The 20,932-nt window shown below is 34.1% G+C and overlaps 4 protein-coding genes and 1 non-coding gene across 7 annotated transcripts; 4 read left to right on the plus strand and 1 right to left on the minus strand.

Annotated features, from left to right (window-relative positions):
- Positions 1-1,839: 1,839 nt before the first annotated feature.
- On the plus strand, positions 1,840-6,493 carry AT5G50170 (C2 calcium/lipid-binding and GRAM domain containing protein). Its single transcript, NM_124396.3, has 9 exons — positions 1,840-2,393; positions 2,930-4,153; positions 4,238-4,420; positions 4,516-4,799; positions 4,919-5,035; positions 5,188-5,450; positions 5,540-5,714; positions 5,843-6,115; positions 6,204-6,493. Exons 1-9 carry the CDS (start codon positions 2,039-2,041, stop codon positions 6,411-6,413), a joined length of 3,084 nt encoding a protein of 1,027 aa, NP_199828.1. The 5' UTR covers positions 1,840-2,038; the 3' UTR covers positions 6,414-6,493.
- Positions 6,494-8,637: 2,144 nt separating this feature from the next.
- AT5G50175 (uncharacterized protein) lies at positions 8,638-9,608 on the plus strand. The gene has a single exon (NM_001036969.3). The coding sequence runs from the start codon at positions 9,032-9,034 to the stop codon at positions 9,368-9,370; it is 339 nt and encodes a 112-aa protein (NP_001032046.1). The 5' UTR covers positions 8,638-9,031; the 3' UTR covers positions 9,371-9,608.
- Positions 9,609-11,341: 1,733 nt separating this feature from the next.
- On the plus strand, positions 11,342-14,035 carry AT5G50180 (Protein kinase superfamily protein). Its single transcript, NM_124397.5, has 6 exons — positions 11,342-12,117; positions 12,358-12,490; positions 12,581-12,776; positions 13,014-13,138; positions 13,222-13,380; positions 13,458-14,035. Exons 1-6 carry the CDS (start codon positions 12,005-12,007, stop codon positions 13,770-13,772), a joined length of 1,041 nt encoding a protein of 346 aa, NP_199829.1. The 5' UTR covers positions 11,342-12,004; the 3' UTR covers positions 13,773-14,035.
- Positions 14,036-14,395: 360 nt separating this feature from the next.
- AT5G50190 lies at positions 14,396-15,432 on the minus strand. Its single transcript, NR_144291.1, has 5 exons — positions 15,399-15,432; positions 15,277-15,318; positions 15,134-15,174; positions 14,875-15,049; positions 14,396-14,786 (listed from the first exon to the last, which is right to left on the minus strand). It is a non-coding gene; the product is annotated as an other RNA (non-coding RNA).
- Positions 15,433-17,068: 1,636 nt separating this feature from the next.
- On the plus strand, positions 17,069-18,704 carry WR3 (nitrate transmembrane transporter). Of its 3 annotated transcripts, none has more exons than NM_124399.3 (3): positions 17,069-17,198; positions 17,503-17,651; positions 17,943-18,615. In NM_124399.3, coding segments are annotated over exons 1-3 (633 nt in total). In that variant the 5' UTR covers positions 17,069-17,196; the 3' UTR covers positions 18,425-18,615. The 3 variants fall into 3 exon arrangements, with proteins under 3 accessions (NP_199831.1, NP_851160.1, NP_851159.1); NM_180829.1 differs by having other exon boundaries at positions 17,164-17,284; positions 17,485-17,651; NM_180828.2 differs by lacking the exon at positions 17,069-17,198 and having other exon boundaries at positions 17,315-17,651; positions 17,943-18,704.
- Positions 18,705-20,932: the final 2,228 nt, after the last annotated feature.

A 20,932-nucleotide genomic window follows, 5' to 3' on the forward strand; every position in this document is an offset into this window, starting at 1 on the left:
CTATCTTACCATTATGTTTGCAGTTTATAATCAATTTTCTCAATGGAGAATTTGCAAATAAGCAATTTGTTTTTTTGTTCTTAATTTCGCATTTCTCATGGAATTTAAAAACAATGCCACTAAACCTGCAGTAGTCCAGTAATTAACATAACAAAGTTTTAATAACCAAATAAACTGACTATGTTTTAGATTATTTGTGTCAACAAGACCAAGGCAAGATAGGTTTCTTCCGGGGAATCACCAGGAAAAAAAACGCAATTTAAGCAAACGTTCTATCAATCCGGCCAACTTTAAAAACAAATTAAAGGTTTTGTGGCCCAAAAATACGTGTAAGACAAAAGACTGTGACACATGGGCCTTACTTCATGTGGAAGTTTTGGTGCAGTTATGTGACTTACGTACGTCAAGCAAAATATTAGCCGCCTTGAAATTTCAAAATTTGTGGATTAAATCTAATAATCAGAAACCATATACTATAAGATTTACGTTACATCCTTAAATTTGCAATCGTACGTTTTGGGCAATGTATTATGTATACATTGAATAGAAGAGTCCTGTATTAATTGAGTTACGCGAACGGTTTTTTTTTTTTTTTTTCTGATCTAGCGGATGGAGGTATTAAAAATTCACATGCAAAATGTTGAGAAACAAATTTGCAATATAACGTAGCATAATAGATTTTTAAGAATATACCTCAAAGGAAAGCAAAATATTTGAAAGAATAAATAAATCCTCATAAATTCCGTATTTTAAACAAGATTTTATTAAGAAAAAAATCCTAATAAAATCTTATTTGAAATAAGGAAATAAACATATCTTAGAATTGTTCAAAGTACATTTACATAGGAATATAAAATAGCATAATGTATGTACAAAAATAATTATTTACAAATCATTTATTTCCAAATGTTGTTTAACATTGTCTAAGTAATATTAATTATGGTTTAAATTAATATTTAGTTATGGGAGCCCTATATTATTATTGAATTATTATATACAATTAGTTGATGTAAGTATCAAAAATAAATAACTTAAGAAGTTTCCAAAACTAGTATTCTTTATTTGCTCTATTCATTATATTTTTATATTTGTAACGTCCCGACCGTCTTTATTAGGTTTCGACAATCACTTCTCGGAAGGTCGTCCATCCTGAAATTACTCTATCCTAAACATGTTTAACTATAAAATTCTCTCGAAACTTTTGTAACGTATATAACCACATAAATTCTCTTAAACTTATTTGCATACACCATTATATTTCTGAAATCGATATGTTACAATATTATTTAATATTTAGATTACTTTTACTGAATCGAATTAAATATCAAATCGAAACAAATCTAATCTACCAAAAATAATTTTGTTATAAACATTTCTTGCCTAGTTCTACCTCATATACATTTTAGTTAAAGAAAGAAATCACAACAATTCCCATAATTCAATAATTAAATCCACAAAATCTTGGAGTAAGTAAGAGAAATAAAAAGATAGTATCTTAACATAAACAATTCAAAGATGCTCTCTCACACAATTCACACACACTTACAAAACAAAAGACAGAAACAATGTTTTCATTCAAATCAAAAGAAGTTATAACACTAGTACAAAAAAAGCTCAAATTCTAATAGTAACTCTTTTTATTTCCCAATTACCCAAAGATTCTCTCTCACTTCACAAAACTAGCTTTGAGAGTCGTGTTCCACAAAATCCATTAAAGCTGAAACGGTTTTGCTCACCATTCAAACAAATACAAAATTGCAAAACCCCAAATTATAACAAAATAATATAAAAATTAAACCGCTAAAAAGAGTGAACCAACAAAAATCGCCGAATGTGTGTGTAATGAGAAAACCGACCCATCATCCCAATCATCTCTTCCCGTGTCACTCTCTTCCTCTCCCACGTTTCTTCTCTCTTCCCTTTATGGGTTTTAACTTCTCCTTCTTCTTCTTCTTCAATCTTCAGTTTTCAAATTCAACAACAATTCACATTTTGATTTCTTCATCATCTCTCTCTCTCTCGCTTCTCTCTCAAATCGATGAGGCTCTACGTCTACATATTACAAGCCAAAGATTTACCAGCGAAAGAGACATTCGCTAAGCTTCACGTTGGGAGACACAAGTCTAAAACGAGAGTCGCGAGAGATACTTCGTCACCGATCTGGAACGAGGAATTCGTTTTTCGAATCAGTGATGTCGACGAAGGTGATGATGTCGTTGTATCGATTCTTCACCATGAGCAGCAAGATCATCAGTCTATTGTTTCCACCGGTTTAATTGGTAAAGTTCGGATTCCGCTTACTTCCGTTGCTGCTGAAGAGAATCAAACTTTGTTGCCGACTTGGTTTGTCATTGAGAAACCTAGTGATGGCAAGTTCGTTAACATTGAATGTGGTTAGTAATCTGATTCTGTCAACTTTGTTGTTATCGATTTTGTTTTTCGTTGGATTTTGATTCTGTAATCACTTGTGGAAGAACTATTAGAGTACGAATGTTTAGCATTAGAGGAAATGTCATGTTTGTGTTCATGAATTGAGTGGCTTGTAGATTCATTTGAAGTTGTGTTTTCTGGTGTTTAGGTGAGAATTTAAGTCTCTGTATATGGAGGTGTTGGTTTATCTATGGATATGAACTTTACCTTCGTCTATCAGGAAAACTGATTCCATAGAGTATGAATGTTTAAGCATGAGAAGAAATGGCATGTTTGTGTCTTCTTTGGTGATTCATGCTTTGAGCATTGGTTAAGTAACTTGTAGATTCATTTGAAATGGTGTTTTCTGGTGTTAGGTGAGAATTTTAAGTCTCTAGTTAGTGAATCAATTGTGTGTGTGTGTGTGTGTGTGTTATCATTAGTGAATTAGGAATTGGGCTCTGTATCTGTGTGTGTGTATATGGAGGTTTTGGATATGAACTTTACCTTTGTATTGTAGGGAAAATTCTTCTGAGTTTGTCTTTGCAAGGGAAATGGGAAAGTACCTCTGGTGAGAAGGTTCTTAATGATAAGCAGGATATTATTAACTTGGAAGGTGTGAAAGAACTCGAAGGATCGCCTAAAGATTTGATCTCCTCCAGAGATGGGAAACGGCGTAAACACCATGATGGGAAGCACATAATGAAGAATATTGTGAACCACATTGACAAGCTTTTTCATAAGAAAGAGGAGATCTCTAAGAGACTCCATGATGAGTCTTCAGTAGGACAAAGTGTAAACTCAAATTATGAGGATGCCACTGACCAATGTTCTTCCTCTGCTACTTGTACTGGCTTTGAGGAAGGTCTTGACCTGATGCAGTCTAGTGATAGCGAAAGAGAAGAAATGCCTGAGAATCTTACAGGGGGAGTTCTTGTTGATCAGAAATATTTAGTCTCACCCTGTGAACTTAACAAATTTCTTTTTACGCCAAGTTCGCAATTTAGGAAAGAATTGGCTGAACTTCAAGGTCTATCAGATGTACAGGAAGGGCCTTGGACAATGATGCAAGAAGATACTCCTCGTCTAACACGGGTTGTTACATACATGAGAGCTGCAACGAAGATGGTCAAAGCAGTAAAAGCAACAGAAAATCAAGTTTACCGGAAAGCTAGCGGGAAGCAGTTTGCTGTATTTGTTAGTGTAAGCACACCAGATGTTCCCTACGGAAATACCTTCAAAATAGAGTTGCTTTACAAGATACTACCTGAAACAGAGCCAACTGCTGGTGGGGAAGCTTCTCGACTGATCATATCATGGGGGATTCAATTTAGTCAAAGTACTATAATGAAAGGTATGATTGAAGGAGGTGCTAGGCAAGGGCTGAAAGAAAGCTTTGAACAATTTTCTAATCTCCTGGCTAAGACTTATAAAACTCTTGATCCGGCTGTTGTATTGGACAAGGAGCAGGTTATAGCAACAGTGCAGTCAGAGCCAAAGACTGATTTGAAATCAGCTTTTCTATACTTCTGGAGTTCCTCTGTCATCTGTGCTGTTCTTTTGTCTGTATATGTTGTAGTTCATATGCTGCACTGTGAGCCCAGCAAAATCCAAGGGTTTGAATTCTATGGGCTTGATTTGCCTGATAGTTTTGGAGAGCTATTCAGTAGTGGAATACTTGTTCTTCTTCTGGAGCGTGTTTACATAATGACTGTGCACTTCGTACAAGCTAGATTACATCGAGGCGAGTTTCTATTTAAATAACACCTTCGGCCTTGTATTGCTTGTGCAGTCCAATTGACGTCTTTTTATTTTTAATTTTTTTCAGGAAGAGATCAGGGAGTCAAAGCAAATGGTAAGGGGTGGATTCTGACAATAGCTTTAATTAAGGGAACAAATTTGGCTTCAGTGGAAGCAACAGAGCTTTTTGATCCCTATGTTGTTTTCACTTGCAATGGGAAAACAAGAACAAGTTCTGTCAAACTTCAAGCCCAGGATCCTCAGTGGAATGGTAATCAAACTTTTTCTTTAATTTATCTCTTCACTTCGTGATTATCCTGTGTCTCTGCCACAGTGCCACTAAAATACATGGTGTGGTTCTTACAGAGGTAATCGAGTTTGATGCAATGGAGGAACCACCATCGGTATTAGATGTGGAGGTATTTGATTTTGATGGTCCATTTGACCAGGGGGCTTCTCTTGGTCATGCAGAGATCAATTTCTTGAAACATACAGCCGATGAACTTGCTGACTTGAGTGTTGCTCTAGTTGGTAATCATGCTCAAGCGTCTCAGTCGAAGTTACAATTGAGAATTTTCCTGGAAAACAAGAACGGGGTTGAAACAATGAAGGATTACTTGAGTAAGGTGGAAAAGGAAGTCGGCAAGAAGGTAGACACACTCTAATGAAGTATCATTAAATGGCCAGTCTTTGCGAATCGGTGTGGTTGGTCAAAAAAGCTTTTATGATGTTCATGTGCAACTCTGACTCTTGTCGTATGTATTGACAGTTGAACATTCGGTCACCACAGAAGAACTCTGCTTTCCAGAAACTGTTTGGTTTGCCACATGAAGAATTTCTTCTCAAAGAATATACTTGTTACTTGAAGAGAAAACTTCCGGTGCAGGTTTGCGTCTGTTTACTTTTCTTTCGCCTCATTCATAAACTAGTTTTCTATCTTGGAAAACTTCACCTACAGATTTATGTGGATTGAAGCGAGAATACAGTAAAGATGCATCTTAATAGAATGGAAACTGATATTAGAATCTGCTTTCACAGGGCAAGCTCTTTCTGTCTGCTAGAATTGTGGCGTTCTACTCAAATGTATTTGGACACAAGACAAAGTTTTATTTCCTCTGGGAAGATATTGATGACATCCAAGTGCTTCCCCCAACTTTTGCTTCATTAGGAAGCCCTTTGCTACTCATTATTCTGAAAAAGAACCGAGGTCTTGATGCAAAGCATGGAGCTAAATCTCAGGATGATGAAGGAAGACTTTCGTTCTATTTCCAGTCATTTGTATCATTTGATGCCACCAGCAGGTATTGGTTTACGTGATCATCAACGACCCAAAGCGATTAGTTTACTGTTTGCAACTATATTGAATGTGAATTATTCATGAAAATGGCAGGACAATCATGGCTTTGTGGAAAACAAGGACGTTAAGTGTGGATCATAGAGCACAAATAGTAGAAGAAGACCAAGATGTGGCAGATCCTTTCCTCTTGCCTGAAGCTGTTACAGTTGTTTCAGATGCGGATGCATTAATGATGTCAAAAGTGTACACGTGTGATCTACCTTGCGATGTATGAATCATAGTTCACTCTTCTTTGTACTACTTCCATTTTAATTAAGGCTATACAACTCAGTGTTAGTGCGTATCTGTTTGATGATGGTGTTCCCTGAATTTGATTTCAGTCCTCTTCTGTTACAGGTAGAATTAGTAATGAAGATCTTTGGTGGAGGAGAATTGGAGCGTAAGATCATGGAGAAATCTGGATGTTTGAGTTACGCTAGTACAACATGGGAATCTAAAAAACCGGGAGTCTACGAAAGACGGCTTTCTTACAAGTATAACCACTATGTGTCTGTGTTTGGAGGTGGAGTCACATGTGCACAACAGAAATCTCCAGCTCCAAATGATGAAGGCTGGATCTTGAATGAAATTGTGGCTCTCCACGATGTTCCATTCGGAGATCATTTTCGTGTAAGTCTTCTTCTTCCTCTGCTTTAATATATACAGTCCAATACAGAAACAACTTTTTGTCCACTAAATTATAATGACGATATTGTAGGTTCATATAAGGTACGAGGTGAAGAAAGCAGGAGTTGATTGTAAAACAAGTAAGTGTGAAGTGTATTTGAAGATCAGGTGGCTCAAAACAATAAAGTTTGAGCAAAGAATTAGCAAAAGTATAATGGAGAAATTTAGGAATCGATTCAAAGTTATATTTGATTTGTTCCAGAAAGAATCTGTTGCAAATTCATCTTTGACACTTCTCTGACGAATAAAACTATACTTGTTGTAGATCTCTTCTCATTACTCAAAATTTTAAATCTTGACTACATATGTCACCTTCACCTGATCCAGTCATGTGGCTTGCACGTGATCCACTTGACAACATGGGAGGGAATTGAACATTTCCTAACAATATCCCCAAAATTAGTGCTTAATTAGCACCAATGTTCAAATAGCTTCAGTGAAATGAAATAAATAGTTGCCACATTCGATGAAAGCATATATGCAGAGCTGGTAAGATTCAAGAAAATATTACACCATAGTCACTACTTTTTTTCTTGTCCAAAAAAAAAAAAAAAGTATTAAATTGGGAGATAAAATTTTAAATTAGATTATCTTTATTAGATTTTATCATCGAAACAAAAATACAAGAAGTCGACGTACAATATGTAGGTAAAAGAGAAAAAATATCCAGTAAAAAATCCAATATTTGGAAATAGTTACTATGTCCGATTTATACATCTGTGGATCTATATCTCTATTCAGCTACTAGCGACCAACCAAAGCAGCCACAAACCGGTTACTATGTGATATTAGCTACATTAGGAGTAAATTGCTGTACTAACCAATTTTGAAACAAAATTAATTGAAATAACCGTCGGCTCAATTATCAACCGATTGTGTAGTCAATGATTGTTGTTGGTAGTACAAAAGTTGGCACAAATTTGACATAAACTATTAACTAACGTGATTTTATGGAATTCTATAATCGCAAATAGAATCTTATGTTATATTAATACTGAAAAAAGTATACATAACAAATATAGTATATCATTCTATTATTGTACTGATATAATGCATTGATAACAACATGTTATTAATTCTAACAATTAATTTTGTTTTCGAAAAATGAGAAAAATAATTATATAAATTAAATAGAATAGAATTTTAATATTTGAAATAATATAGGGAGATTTAGCATTAGAATAACAATATTTAATTATAAATAGTATTATTTTATTTTTATCACCAAAATTCATTTATAATAAAACGTTACAACGTCCATTTTACAACATACTTTTCTATATTAATTCTAGCATTCTTAGCAAGCATATCAGCTATCACATTTGCCTCTCTCTCTTATACACTTAAATTTTAAGCCATGTCTATATTTATAAGATTTTCAATTTCATTCCCTAGTCCCTACCGTATTTGCAAAGCCATGTCACAGATTCTCATTTGTCTACCCCAAATATAGCTGTCAAATGGTCCGTCCAGGGACCATTGGGCGTGTCCGTATGGACAGTTTTTTTTATGGGCCAAGTTGGACGGTCCATAATGGACAATGGTCCGAAAAATGTCCATGCCCAATAAAGACCATGTCCATATGGGCAAGCCCATGTATAGCCCATTTTATTATTGATAAATCAAAAATCATGATTTTAAAGAATTGTGTTTTTGCATTTTGCATTTTTCCGACAAAACGGTAAAATTGTGTTTTTCTTACCAATACAATAAAATCACGATTTTGGCGGAAAAATTATGAAATTGTTTTTTCCCGCCAAAACGGTAGAATCGTAAAATTGTTTTTTCCCGCCAAAACGAAGAATTGTGTTTTCTCACCAAAACTGTAAAATTGTGTTTTTCGCCAATATAATAAAATCACGATTTTGGCAGAAAAATTACGTTTTCCCGCCAAAACCGTAAATTCGGAGAATTGCGTTTTCCCGTCGAAACTGTAAAATTGTGTTCTCGCCAATATAATAAAATCGCGTTTTAGAGGAAATTTGCGGAATTACGTTTTTCCGTCAAAATCGTAAAATCGGAGAATTGTATTTTTCCCTCAATTCATGCCCATGGGCAGCCCATTGTCCATATGGTCAAGCCCATATTATCCGCGGACAAAACTGGTCATATGCCCAATTAGACCATTTGTTTTATGGTCCGGAATATAGCCCGTCCATATGCATTTGGACTGGGCAACCCCATGGGCCGCCTGTCCAATTGACAGTTCTAACCCCAAAGATGAGAGATTCATGAATTTTTCACATCTCTTGAAAATTAGGGTAGCTTCGGTTCGGGATATCTTGATTATCCAAAACAAATAGAAAACTATTTCTCTCATCAAATTGAGTTTTTTTCTCTATAATTGAGTTTGTCATCAAATTGAGTTTTGCAAGGCTAGCTCCGTTTTAACATATATATATATATATATATATATATATATATATATATATATATATAATATTACATCAATCTAATAGCCAATCTTTAAACCTCGAGTTGGTACCTCAGTAACACATCCCAAAAACTGACTCAGCAACCGAACATAACATACACTGCTCCTCAGTTTTTGCCCCGAGATGAGGAATCCCACAATTCCCATGCATCTGTCTGTTCATTGTCTTCATCCATCTTTTTCATTTCTTTAATCCAAAATAGACACCCAATGCCTTTAAGTGTCTCCTACTTCAAACCACTCTCATGAATCATTTCATAACACAACCCATAAAACTCAACCTCCCCCCATGTGCCTTCACATGCATTCCAATGAAACACCACTCAACTAAACTAATTTCCTAAGCCTATTAATTTCCATTTATAAGCATTGTTGTTAACTTAAAAAATTTAAACAACCACTTTTGACTTCACATTCACAAAGCTATGGATCTTTGCAAAAGTAGAGCAACAACCACCATTACTCTCTCATGTCTCATCTTCTTTGTTTCTTCATTCTACACAATCTCCACCGCTAAATCTGTCACGAATCCGCTCTATCAACTCCTTCTGTTCATCGGCTTCTTCCTCGCTGCAGCCTTGTCGCTTGTTTTACTGGTGGCAGCAGCACGAGCCACCATGGTTGCGTGGATAACGGTCCTCGTCTTACTGGCCTTTTCGGGTACACGTCGCCGTGTTTTAGCGCGGAGGGGGAAGACGATCACGGCGGACGTGGCGATGAGCTTGTTCAGGGTTCTGATTAGAGAAGCAAATCCTCGTGGTTAGTCTCATGAAGATTGTTTGTTGTTAGAGAGTATTTACATATCACTTTTGTATATAACAAAAATATATGTATTTTTGTGAATGATTTTTCCCCTTTTGTGTATTTATTTATTCGAATTTTAATTTTAATATATACATAATGTATGTGTGCTTTAAATGTTTATTCAATACTTCTATAGTTACAATTTTCTATAGAATTAATCTTTAGATGTTAAAAAAATGTTTTAATCTTTCTAATACGAAAAATATTTATTGAGTTATTTCATATCATAATCGGGGATTCTGATCGCAATTTTGATATTAAAAATGGTTAAGGAAATAAAACCAAAAATGATCTTAATTTCCTGCCACTGCATATTTCACTATAAATAAATGGGATCAGAAAGTTTACAGTTTTCTTCTCTACTATACTACAAAATTAGTTTAGCTTTCTAAAATAAAATAAGGAAGAAAACCTTAAGTAAAACCAATTACATGTCTAAAATATACTTACAAAAGATCCTCAATTATAAATTTTAAAAAGGTTGTTGTAATATCTCATATCCATTTAGATGACGTCACATACAATTTGCTACCTCTTGTCACTCATTTAAACATACAATACGTTGTACTACGTTGCGACACTTTCACTAGACTGGTGAGATATTTAGAACAAATACGTCAGCCCGATAAGAAATATGTTTTATATTCTTTTACACAAATCTAAGAATGGATTTGTTAACTTGAGATATCTTATGGTTTTTGTTTATGATTTATATCATAAACACGCTTAAGTTACATCTTCACGAAGATACAAATCTGAACAATGTAGATGATGATATGATGCCTCTTTTCTCACGTCATGGATTGATTCTGCGATTAAACGTAAGGTACAACATCTTCATGTTTGTTGTCCTTCAGATGGTATTTGTAATATCCCCATGTTTTTCTAGCTGCAAGACTCGGGTATCCTTAAATCTCGTTGATGTGACCATGGATGATGCCGAGTTCGTTTCTTTACCTTATGCTGTTATGCATTTGTAACGTATTTGGTCTCCCAGTGAGGCCACCTTTGCAAGACTTGTCTCTTGCTATCCTGTATTGGAAGAGTTAAATATTGTTGAATGTTGGAATCTTCCGGAAGTCATTCCGGCTGAATTTTTTTGTCACTGATCAAGAGACTCAAAATAAAGCTATGCGATTCTACGGTTGTACAAGTACATATAAAGATAAATATGGAGTTGTGACTGATGCTCCTCTTTTACGCGATTTGTTTATTGATGATGACCAAGCTGGAAGTTATTTAATAAACAATTTGAGTTCCACTGCCAAGTTAAATGTTTATCTCGCCTTTGGTTTGGACAGTTTTGATGAAGCAACAAGGGTTTCATCGAGGAGAAGTAGCATCCACAATTTTCTGCTCGGGATTTCAAATGTCGGGGAAATGATCATATATCTAAACACTTTAAAGCTATATATGTCATGTCAATTCCAGTATAAGACATGTACGTTCTCTATCATGATTCATGAAAGTTTATGACCTACATTACTTTTCTTTTTGGTTCGAGATCATCTATCAATACTCAAAATTAGAACCGCTTCCTCGGTTTGGTTACATGTCCCACATGTATGCTGATATTTATGTACCTAATTGGAAATGGTTAAAAACATTTCTTGGGAGTTGCCCAAACTTGAAAATCCCTCATCTTGGTAATGATCTGCTAAACTCTAGCTAGTGTGAATCAACTAGTGTTCATGTGTTGTTGTAGCAAAGCTTCTCTGATGATGAAATGCAAAGAAGAAGCTACAGAACTAAAGAAGAACAATGGAAGCATTATAGGTGTGTATAGTACTAATGAATCTCTTTGCTTTTGACCACAAAGCAACCTACTTGGTTCATGTTACACAATCAAATTTGGTTCCAAATGTCACATATAAATAATAATTAAGCATAAAAATTCCCTATTTATAGCCAATATTTGCTTCTGAATATTACTCAAATTAAACCTAAAACTCAGAAGAATGTTTTGAGAAACAAAAGCAAGAAATTTTGAACCATGTGATATGTTTCACCAATCAATCATATAAACTTCTTCTGGTTTATCTTTTTATTATCCTATCATTACCACTCCATACTCATAACTCTCTCTGTCTCTCTATCTCCCTCTCCACATCAAGAAGAAGTCTCTGCTAGTTCCAAAACAGAACAAGTGAATCCCTCAAGTTTCTTATTACAAAACCCAAAAACCAAAGTGAACCAGTGTTGTTGTTTGTACTCACAGATCCATTCTCCACTGATTCATTTCTTGCTCTGCTTCTTCTCTCTTAGTTTTGTTAAGAATCTTCTCTTATCCATTGTGTTTTTTCTATTTTATAAATACATATATAATTTTAGTTGGGGGAGAGCTTGCCTGGTGTCGCCTTCTTCTCTCTCTAAGACTTGTGCTTAATTTACGGACATGTGAAGATACTTCGCTTTTGCCTCATCGAAGGGCATGTTAGCTATTTACTTATCTCTTCTCTTCTCTTCTTTGTCTTGTGAGCTCTCAAATCTTCATAGATACAAATCAAGAAAGTGATCAAACAAAAAAAGGACAAGTCTTTTTGGTATTTCAGATCGAGAAAAAATGTGGTTGCAAGGTTTGAAGTAATCTTGCAATGGATTCTTTGACTGGATTTAGAATGGAACCCAAATGGCAAATTGATCCTCAGCTTCTCTTTGTTGGTCCAAAGATTGGTGAAGGAGCTCATGCTAAAGTCTATGAGGGAAAGTAAGCTCCTTTCTTCTTCTTTGTTAACTTTCTGGATTTGATTTGCTTATGAGATTATTGGGAAAGTTTGGATTTTGATTTGTGGGTAAGTGAAGTCTAGTATTTGTTCTATAAGGGTATGAATAAAATGCTTGTTTGGTACACTCATCTATCTTGATTTGTCTAGTTGAATTATTGAAATTGTAAAGTTGGAGTTTTTAATGGATCTCTACTGTGTTTGGTCGTTATGATCTGAGACAGATACAAGAATCAGACAGTTGCTATAAAGATAGTTCACAGAGGAGAAACACCAGAAGAGATTGCTAAAAGAGATTCAAGATTCCTTAGAGAAGTAGAAATGCTCTCACGTGTTCAACACAAGAATTTGGTCAAGGTTCTTGTTTCTTGAGATCTATGGCTGTTTTTGTTGTTACTAGCTTAAAGGGTTTCATGAGTTCATGATTGTGTTTTGTCTCTGGATCAGTTCATTGGTGCTTGCAAGGAGCCTGTAATGGTGATAGTTACAGAACTTCTTCAAGGCGGTACATTGCGTAAATATCTATTAAACTTGAGACCCGCATGTTTGGAGACTCGTGTGGCTATCGGTTTTGCGCTTGATATTGCTCGTGGTATGGAATGCTTGCATTCCCATGGGATCATTCACCGTGATCTCAAACCCGGTAAAACTACCTCTTTAAACCTGATATGTATCATTTAATGATCTGCTTAAAGTATTTGCAAAACACCTTGCTTCATGGAAACCACATGCTCAGATCTCAATCACAAAGAATCTTTTCTTTCTTTTTTATTGTCTGACACCACACACGCTTCAAGTTCTTTTAATATTCTGGTTATGATTAAGATTTAATCTTAAGTGTTGAAGATGGTGTTAAAGGATCTATTGTTCTGTTTTGCAGAGAACTTGCTTTTAACTGCAGACCATAAAACAGTAAAACTAGCAGATTTTGGATTAGCAAGAGAAGAGTCACTGACTGAGATGATGACGGCTGAGACAGGAACATACCGATGGATGGCACCTGAGGTTCTTCTTTACTTATAGACATATTTGTTCATTTCTTGTGCTTCTCTTTGCTACTTAAAGACAATCTTGGTGGAATATTACAGTTGTACAGCACGGTAACTCTTCGATTGGGAGAGAAGAAGCACTACAATCATAAAGTCGACGCCTATAGCTTTGCAATAGTTCTTTGGGAGCTTTTACACAATAAATTGCCTTTTGAGGGAATGTCAAATCTCCAAGCAGCATATGCAGCAGCCTTCAAAGTGTGTAACACTGTCTTGTTTTGCTTTTGATTTTCGCTGAACTTTATTCTCTTTGTTTTGACATGTTTCTTATACAGAATGTGAGACCAAGCGCGGAGAGCTTACCGGAGGAGTTGGGCGACATTGTAACATCATGTTGGAATGAGGATCCGAATGCTCGGCCCAACTTCACGCATATCATTGAGTTACTTCTTAACTATCTCTCTAAAGTTGGATCTCCGATATCCGCTATTCCACAACGGATTCTTGCTTCGAAGAACACGCTATTGCCACCGGATTCTCCTGGAACTAGCTCTTTGATGGCTAAGCTTGATGAATGTGGGGAAACTCCAAAGGCCAAAAGTGAAGACAAACGAAAAGGTTTGTTTTTCTGCTTCAATCAATGTTATTAACCTTGAAATCACAGAGTGGTTTTAGGACCAGAGATTTGGTAGACATCACTCAAATTATTCATGTAATAATATCCTCCCTACCATATGAATTTAGCAAGAAGTTCATTTATATAAATAAATAGTTATGTAATTGTAATGAATTTAAAAGTAGACGTAAAGAAAAAGTTTCCTAAAGAGGCTCATGTTCCCTAAATGAGAAAGTTTTAGTTTTGTTAAATTTATCGTTTTCTATTTTTCTATCTCTTCTATTATCAAGACTCGAGGATTAAAGAAGTCAACTCTTCATTTTCAACTTTTTTTTTTAATCGTTTTGGTTGTGATTTTTTTTCGACCAATTAGTATCACAAGATGTCGAACTTTTGAAAACCAAAGTTTGATATCTCAAATGCTACCAAGTGTAGGTTATGTGGCTTAGCCAAAGCATGTGTCGCGTGCTTCACGAAATAAGGGACAATTGGTGCATTTAGCGTAGGGATGAAATTAGAAAACTAGAAATGAGAAGTTATCTCAGAGGTCAAATTCATATTTGGTTATTGATTCACGGATCAAATATCCAAATGACTTCTAGCCAAACCGTTAGGAGAAAATCCGTCGGTTGAGAATCATATATGGCGCTGGTGAGTGAGACCACCGAAAACAAACTTTATATTTATGAATATAGTACGATTCAAACGAATCAACATGACACTGGATGAAGACATCGGTGGTATGAATCTTCTGATTTTGAATCTGGTAACACCATCACCATCCAAAATAAGAAAAAAAAAATACGAAAAATGATTAAAGAGAGCGTCTCCCATCCCAATTACTAAAAAAAAATGGGAAAGAAACCACCCGGCAATTGCTGGTAGCCGTAAAAACCAAACAAGAAAATAGATATTACTTTTGTCCTCCCAAAGATTTTGTCCAGTTAACCAACTTTTCGAAGCCATGTCTTACGTTTTCAGTATATGCCTCTAAGGCAACTTGTATTTTCTCAAAGTGTGGTTTCCATATTGTCATAACTCGGCTTACCTAGAAAAACAAGTAACAATGGTCACAATGTATAGTGCAATGTCAAAAGAGAATCAGACATAATGAATAAAGATGGAAACATATTAACCTCAAGATAGTCGTAGGAAACGTCGAATGGTTGGGTGAAATGTGGGGTCAAAAGCCTGCTTACATGTATGTAACACCTCGATGGACTTATCGGTTAAGTATTGAATTTTTGGTTGGAGATAAATGGTTAATGTCACATACACATCTTTGATGCTTGGAATCCATTTCTGTGATATCTAAGAGAAGAATTCAAAGGTTAATAAGAATAAAGCAATAATGACTTGTCTTATAACGAAAACCAAAAACTTTCAGAATAAAACCTTTTGAAGAGTTTGGCTAAGATCTTGTTGCCGCAGAGTCACTATATATGCTTGCAACCATAATAAAAAAAAAGAGGATCATTTAAGATTGATCACTATGACAATTTTATCGATGTTAATTATGAACCTTCTTATAGAGTTACCTGAGTTTTATTTAGGTTTAGACCAAGCAACTTCCCATCGATCTGAACACAAGTAAAAAAAAAGTAAAGAAAGCTTTTGAATATGTACATACATCAGATCCAAGGGACACCATGTTTCTTACATTTTCAAGCTTTGAGCCAAGTTCCGCGACTTTCTTTTCTGCGATTTCAGCTCGAGTTTCCACTTCCAGACTTCTCTTGCGTTGCATTTCCACTTCTTCTCGTAGTTCAAGTATCTGCCAATGCAGAACTAAATTGAGGTAACAAAACAAGAAGGAAATACACACCTCAAACTACAAAACACCAACCTGTTTCTGAAGTTCATAAGCCGTTCCTTCTGCTTCACTGGATTCTCAGTCTAAATAAAAAAGCATCAACAGCAACAAAAGTGTAAATAAGTTTCTTCTATACATAACAATTTTGAATACATGAACCAAAGATTAATTAAAAATATCACTTGAAGAGATCCAACCACATCAAAGATGATGCAGCTTGAGTAATTGTTAACTCTTTCCAACTTTGGAAAGAGACAAAACGTCAAAGTGATTTCCAGAAACAGAGAACGGAAGCTCAAAAGTCTCTCTTGTGCCAAATATATTAAACCCTAAAAAATTCAACTTCTATCCGAATTTCTCAGAAACAAAACAAAGACACATAACTTCATATGAAATTCCAGTGAACGGTTACCTGAGGAAGAACCTTATTTGTTATCAGTGTAAAATAACAGAGAAGAGGTACGAGTAAAAGAAACAAAAGTGACTTAGGAAACGCCATTGTTGGAGACTGCTCACTGGAAGATAGAGAGTCGTGAGAGACAGTGATAAAGCGTATCAAGTCATATAGAGGGTCTTCTTATCTTTTTCTTTAACATGTGAGGGTTGAGTTAATTATGCGGGCTGATTATAGAGTTTTTAAATTGAATTTACGATTGTTTTTTTCTTACATATAAATGCAATCTATATTTGTGTTCGGAATAACCCATCTAATATTACTCCATGTATTAAACTAAAATATTTTGCATGTTTTGGTAGATCAACTTTTTGAATGATCACAGACCTACAAACATCAACCCTCTAATTATCCAATTTTACCATAATCCACGAGCTCTTAAAATTCATTTTTAATATATATAATTAAAATAGTTCAAACAGTTTAAACTTTGTGACCAAGTTAAAATATTTAAAATAGTTTGACTTTGTGATCAACATATTTAAATATAATCAATATTTTCATTTTTAAGCCGGAAAATCACGTCTTACAAATATATTTCTGATAGACACACCTATAATTCCAAAATTTTGACTTTTAAAACAAACAAAAAAAAATCTCATTAATACCACTACATACGTTTTTACAAAAATACCATTAAAAGATATTTTTTCAAATACTAAAAAAAACTAAAACTAAACTTTAAACCTATAAAACACTAAATCCTATAAAGTTTATATTCGAGTATAAACCTTAAAAGTTCAACCCTAAATCCTGAAAGCAAGACCCTAAACCCAAACTCAAACTTTTAAATTATAAATCCTTAAACAAAATCATTTTTAGTCTTTATGGTATTTTTAGAGTTAACAGTTTGTAGTTGTATTTTTGAAAAAAAAACACTAGTGATAGGTTTTTAGAATAAAAACTTAATTTAGTGGTATTGAGGATATTTCTCTAATAAAAATTATTCACAAAAAATATGTATTAAAGCAAAGTGCTATGCTTATTCCATGCAATCTTTTTTGAAAAAAAAAATATTTTCTAACCGATTAGTATATCTTCTAGAGGATTCATAGAAAAAGAGGATACAATTACAATATGTAGAGTATCTTATAGGTGACGTAACCATGAAATATAGAATTCTTTGGAATCTGAAACTGAATTATTCAGTTGATAAATGATAAAACAAATACTCATATCTCATCCTTTGGCATGTTTAGGAGCCATCTCTCAGCTGGACGGAGACAACACAGACACTTGTGCCAGAGAGGGAACACAATCTTCCCAAGTCTTCGAAAGGGTAATCTCAGACCAAACCGTTGACTTTGTTCTCATTAATTGTTTATGCTAAACCACAAGATATTTGGATCAAAAGTATTACCATAAATCACTATATAAAGACATAAATGTGCACCCCACTTTTCTTATCAATCATAAAAGTCAGCAAAACACAAGGCATATTCCTCTTCTCTTCCTCAGCCTTATTTTTCTGATATTCAGTTTCAAGGATATATCCATGGCGATCCAGAAGATCCTCTTTGCTTCACTTCTCATATGCTCACTGATCCAATCCATCCACGGGGCGGAAAAAGTAAGACTCTTCAAAGAGCTGGACAAAGGTGCACTTGATGTCACCACTAAACCCAGCCGAGAAGGACCAGGTGTTGGTATGTATAATTCTCTTCAAAACATCTATCATTTGCTACTTCATTAGCCATGCCTTATAAATGTGCGATTTTGCTCTAATACCATGTTAGATTTTAAAGCTTTATGAATGTTAAGACAAATTTTTATGAGTGTTGGAAACATTAGTTCTCTTTAGTCGTTTATTACAACATCATTAGATCTTATCCTATTAATTAGAATTACTTAGAATTAAGTGATATGAATGATAGTATGATCTAATATCAATTTACAAGAATAAGTTGGAATTAATATTTTGAATGTTTGGTCTTTAGTTTTGGATGCCGGCAAGGATACGTTGAACATTACATGGACGCTAAGCTCGATTGGGTCTAAAAGAGAGGCTGAATTTAAGATCATCAAAGTTAAGCTATGCTACGCTCCACCTAGCCAAGTTGACCGACCATGGCGCAAAACCCATGACGAGCTCTTCAAAGACAAGACCTGCCCACACAAGATCATAGCCAAGCCTTATGACAAAACACTTCAATCAACTACTTGGACTCTTGAGCGTGACATCCCCACCGGAACCTACTTCGTTCGTGCCTACGCGGTTGATGCCATTGGCCATGAAGTTGCCTATGGACAGAGCACCGACGATGCCAAGAAAACCAATCTCTTCAGCGTTCAGGCTATCAGTGGCCGCCACGCGTCCCTAGATATTGCCTCCATCTGTTTCAGTGTCTTCTCCGTCGTGGCTCTTGTCGTCTTCTTTGTCAATGAGAAGAGGAAGGCCAAGATAGAGCAAAGCAAATGAGTCGTTTACTTTGCGTATTTGTGACGTTGAACCCAAAAAAAGTTGACTTTGAACTTTCTTGTTTACCAATTCCTTTTGTCTTGTTGCACACTTCTTCTTTCTTATATGCTTTTATTTATGTGTTTGTACAATTAAGCCATTGATATGGAACAAAACTAATCCTACGGTGGTGATGCGTTTGTGTGCTTTATATATTTTTTATACACCTTTTGATATATTCTTACACACTTTTTTCACAAAGATTGATATTTGCATAATTTGTGGTAATCATTCTCAAAATACGGTATATATACTTCACCTCTTACTTTCAAAGAGAAATCATAAGTATAACTAAGCAATAATTCTATATATAGGGAATTATGATATAAAATTTATCCAAATTTTCAAAATATTAAACAAATATCTAACAAGTACCTAAAAATTTAAAATTTCAAGAAATGAATGGAGTATAATAAAGGTTCCTATAATAAAAGCTGGAAAAAAAATGTAGTATAACAAAATAACAATACGTGACTTTTTTTTTTGTCGTCACAAAACATAACTTTTAAATGCAAAATGGAACTTTGTAATATGAAAAGTTGTAAAGAGATTGAAAGACACCATTAACGTTTGTCGTCTAAGCCTTGATATGCTAAAAGTGATAAGCATGATGAATTGCTGACAGCGATCCCGATCATCATTAAGATTAGGTTGTCATCAAGATCTAGTTTGGGGTTACTCAAAATGTCAAACATGTCGACACATAATAAGTTTACTATATTTGTAACTATATACTAGTAATAGATGCACTGAGGTCAGCCAATGTGAGTGTGATTATAATAATACTAATACGCAAATGCATACGTACAATACTGAGGCTTAAATGTGAATACAGCTTTCGTCAAAAAGTTTAATATTTCGTTCATGCAAAACTCATTGTTATGCTGCTGTTTAATTGATGTAACTATAAAGTTTTATAAATTCGTTTTTCTGCTAGTATACAAAAAAAAAAAACAAAAAAAAAAATTTGGAGTTGTTGCCCACCGTCTATCTCATCAACCAAATCGAGCCACTTGTTTGGAAAACCAAATGGTCATAATCAATATGGCTTATCAATAAGTTGTGCTGGTTATTACAAATTAAAAAGTCCATCTACCGAATGACGAAATATTTATATTATTTTCATTAATGATACATTGACCTTTCATATCTAAAAACTGTGATAGAACCCATTCCCAAGAGACATGGAGCCAAACAAGCCACGTTCAAATGGTTAAGTTCTACGTACGGAGGTAGTACCTTCTTTTATGGTCAACAAAAAAAAAACCTATCATACCTATTTCTTTTGAACATTGAAAAAAGTAAGAAAATTCAAAATTGGTTTTTGCAAGCTTTTGTTATAAAATTATCAAGATATAACTGAAACATCAAGAATACTGAGACGTAAATTAGAATATGTGGCAATATATCCCGTTTAATTCAGTTAAATAGATTATTTATTTAAATCATTTAAAAATATTTTTAAATTTGATATATTCAAAAACTTATGATATCTATAATAAATCCAAACTAAATAAATATATTATCTATTTATAGTAGACAAATTATAAATACCAAAAAAAAGAGAATTTGTAGAAGAAAAAAATACAACCTATATTTTTCTAAAGAAATATCTAGTTCCAATGTTGGATATAAAATTATACTGGTAACATTTGAATTACATTGTATTAAAAATTTACATCATATTTAACATAATTTAAATAAATATTTTAGCATCACATATCATTAACTTAATAGTAGCTTTTATACCGATTTTAAGAATATTTAGGTTGGATCCGATAGAATTTTAGATAATTTAAACATAAAGCTAAATGTCACTAATGTTCTTTTGATCCCAAAAAAAAACATATGTTCTAGTTAGTTGCACAAATGTTTTAGTTATAATGTAGATAAACTGTCATTATCACGCTTATAAATTCAAAGTATACCTAACAATAAAAAAAGTAAGCGACAATAGTTATGTATTCATACTTATTTAAATCTATAGATTATGAACCATTAAAAAAAAAAAAAAAATCGAAAGTTTTTTTTACCGTTAAAAATATTTTCTACGATGAGGTTGAACGTCACAATATGTCATATTACAATCAGATTGAATACTATGCTCAAGTCGCTCATTAAACCATCATATGAGAATATATAGAGATGATCATCTCAAATACACATACAATTGGATATTTAAAACTATCTTTTAACAAGTAGTACACATATCCAATTAGATTCGATGTCAGAATGTTGTAGTGATTAGAAGACATTAAGCATGTGATCGTTTCCTATTATCCGCTTGATGCATGTATTATGTAATAATTAAATCATACGTGATAGGTGATTTCACTGAAGAAATAATCAAAATTGTATTTTATGTATAATACTATTTCACCAATGTAGTAAGTGGAAATAACTTCAAACATATTTCAAGAGTTTTTTTGAAATAGTAATATTCCAAATGAATAGCTAGATAATTTATTG

This window comes from Arabidopsis thaliana, chromosome 5 (assembly GCF_000001735.4).
Source record: "Arabidopsis thaliana chromosome 5, partial sequence".
Lineage (NCBI taxonomy): Eukaryota > Viridiplantae > Streptophyta > Magnoliopsida > Brassicales > Brassicaceae > Arabidopsis > Arabidopsis thaliana.

Excerpts from the sequence above, each read along its gene's own strand:
- AT5G50180 (NM_124397.5), top strand. The coding sequence starts at position 12,005 with ATGGATTCTTTGACTGGATTTAGAATGGAACCCAAATGGCAAATTGAT. Across the intron at positions 12,491-12,580 it reads AACACAAGAATTTGGTCAAG|TTCATTGGTGCTTGCAAGGA; the intron begins GTTCTTGTTTCT and ends TCTCTGGATCAG. Across the intron at positions 13,381-13,457 it reads CATATGCAGCAGCCTTCAAA|AATGTGAGACCAAGCGCGGA; the intron begins GTGTGTAACACT and ends TTTCTTATACAG.
- AT5G50170 (NM_124396.3), top strand. The coding sequence starts at position 2,039 with ATGAGGCTCTACGTCTACATATTACAAGCCAAAGATTTACCAGCGAAA. Across the intron at positions 5,036-5,187 it reads AGAGAAAACTTCCGGTGCAG|GGCAAGCTCTTTCTGTCTGC; the intron begins GTTTGCGTCTGT and ends CTGCTTTCACAG. Across the intron at positions 5,451-5,539 it reads TCATTTGATGCCACCAGCAG|GACAATCATGGCTTTGTGGA; the intron begins GTATTGGTTTAC and ends TGAAAATGGCAG.
- WR3 (NM_124399.3), top strand. Across the intron at positions 17,652-17,942 it reads CCGAGAAGGACCAGGTGTTG|TTTTGGATGCCGGCAAGGAT; the intron begins GTATGTATAATT and ends TTTGGTCTTTAG.
- AT5G50175 (NM_001036969.3), top strand. The coding sequence starts at position 9,032 with ATGGATCTTTGCAAAAGTAGAGCAACAACCACCATTACTCTCTCATGT.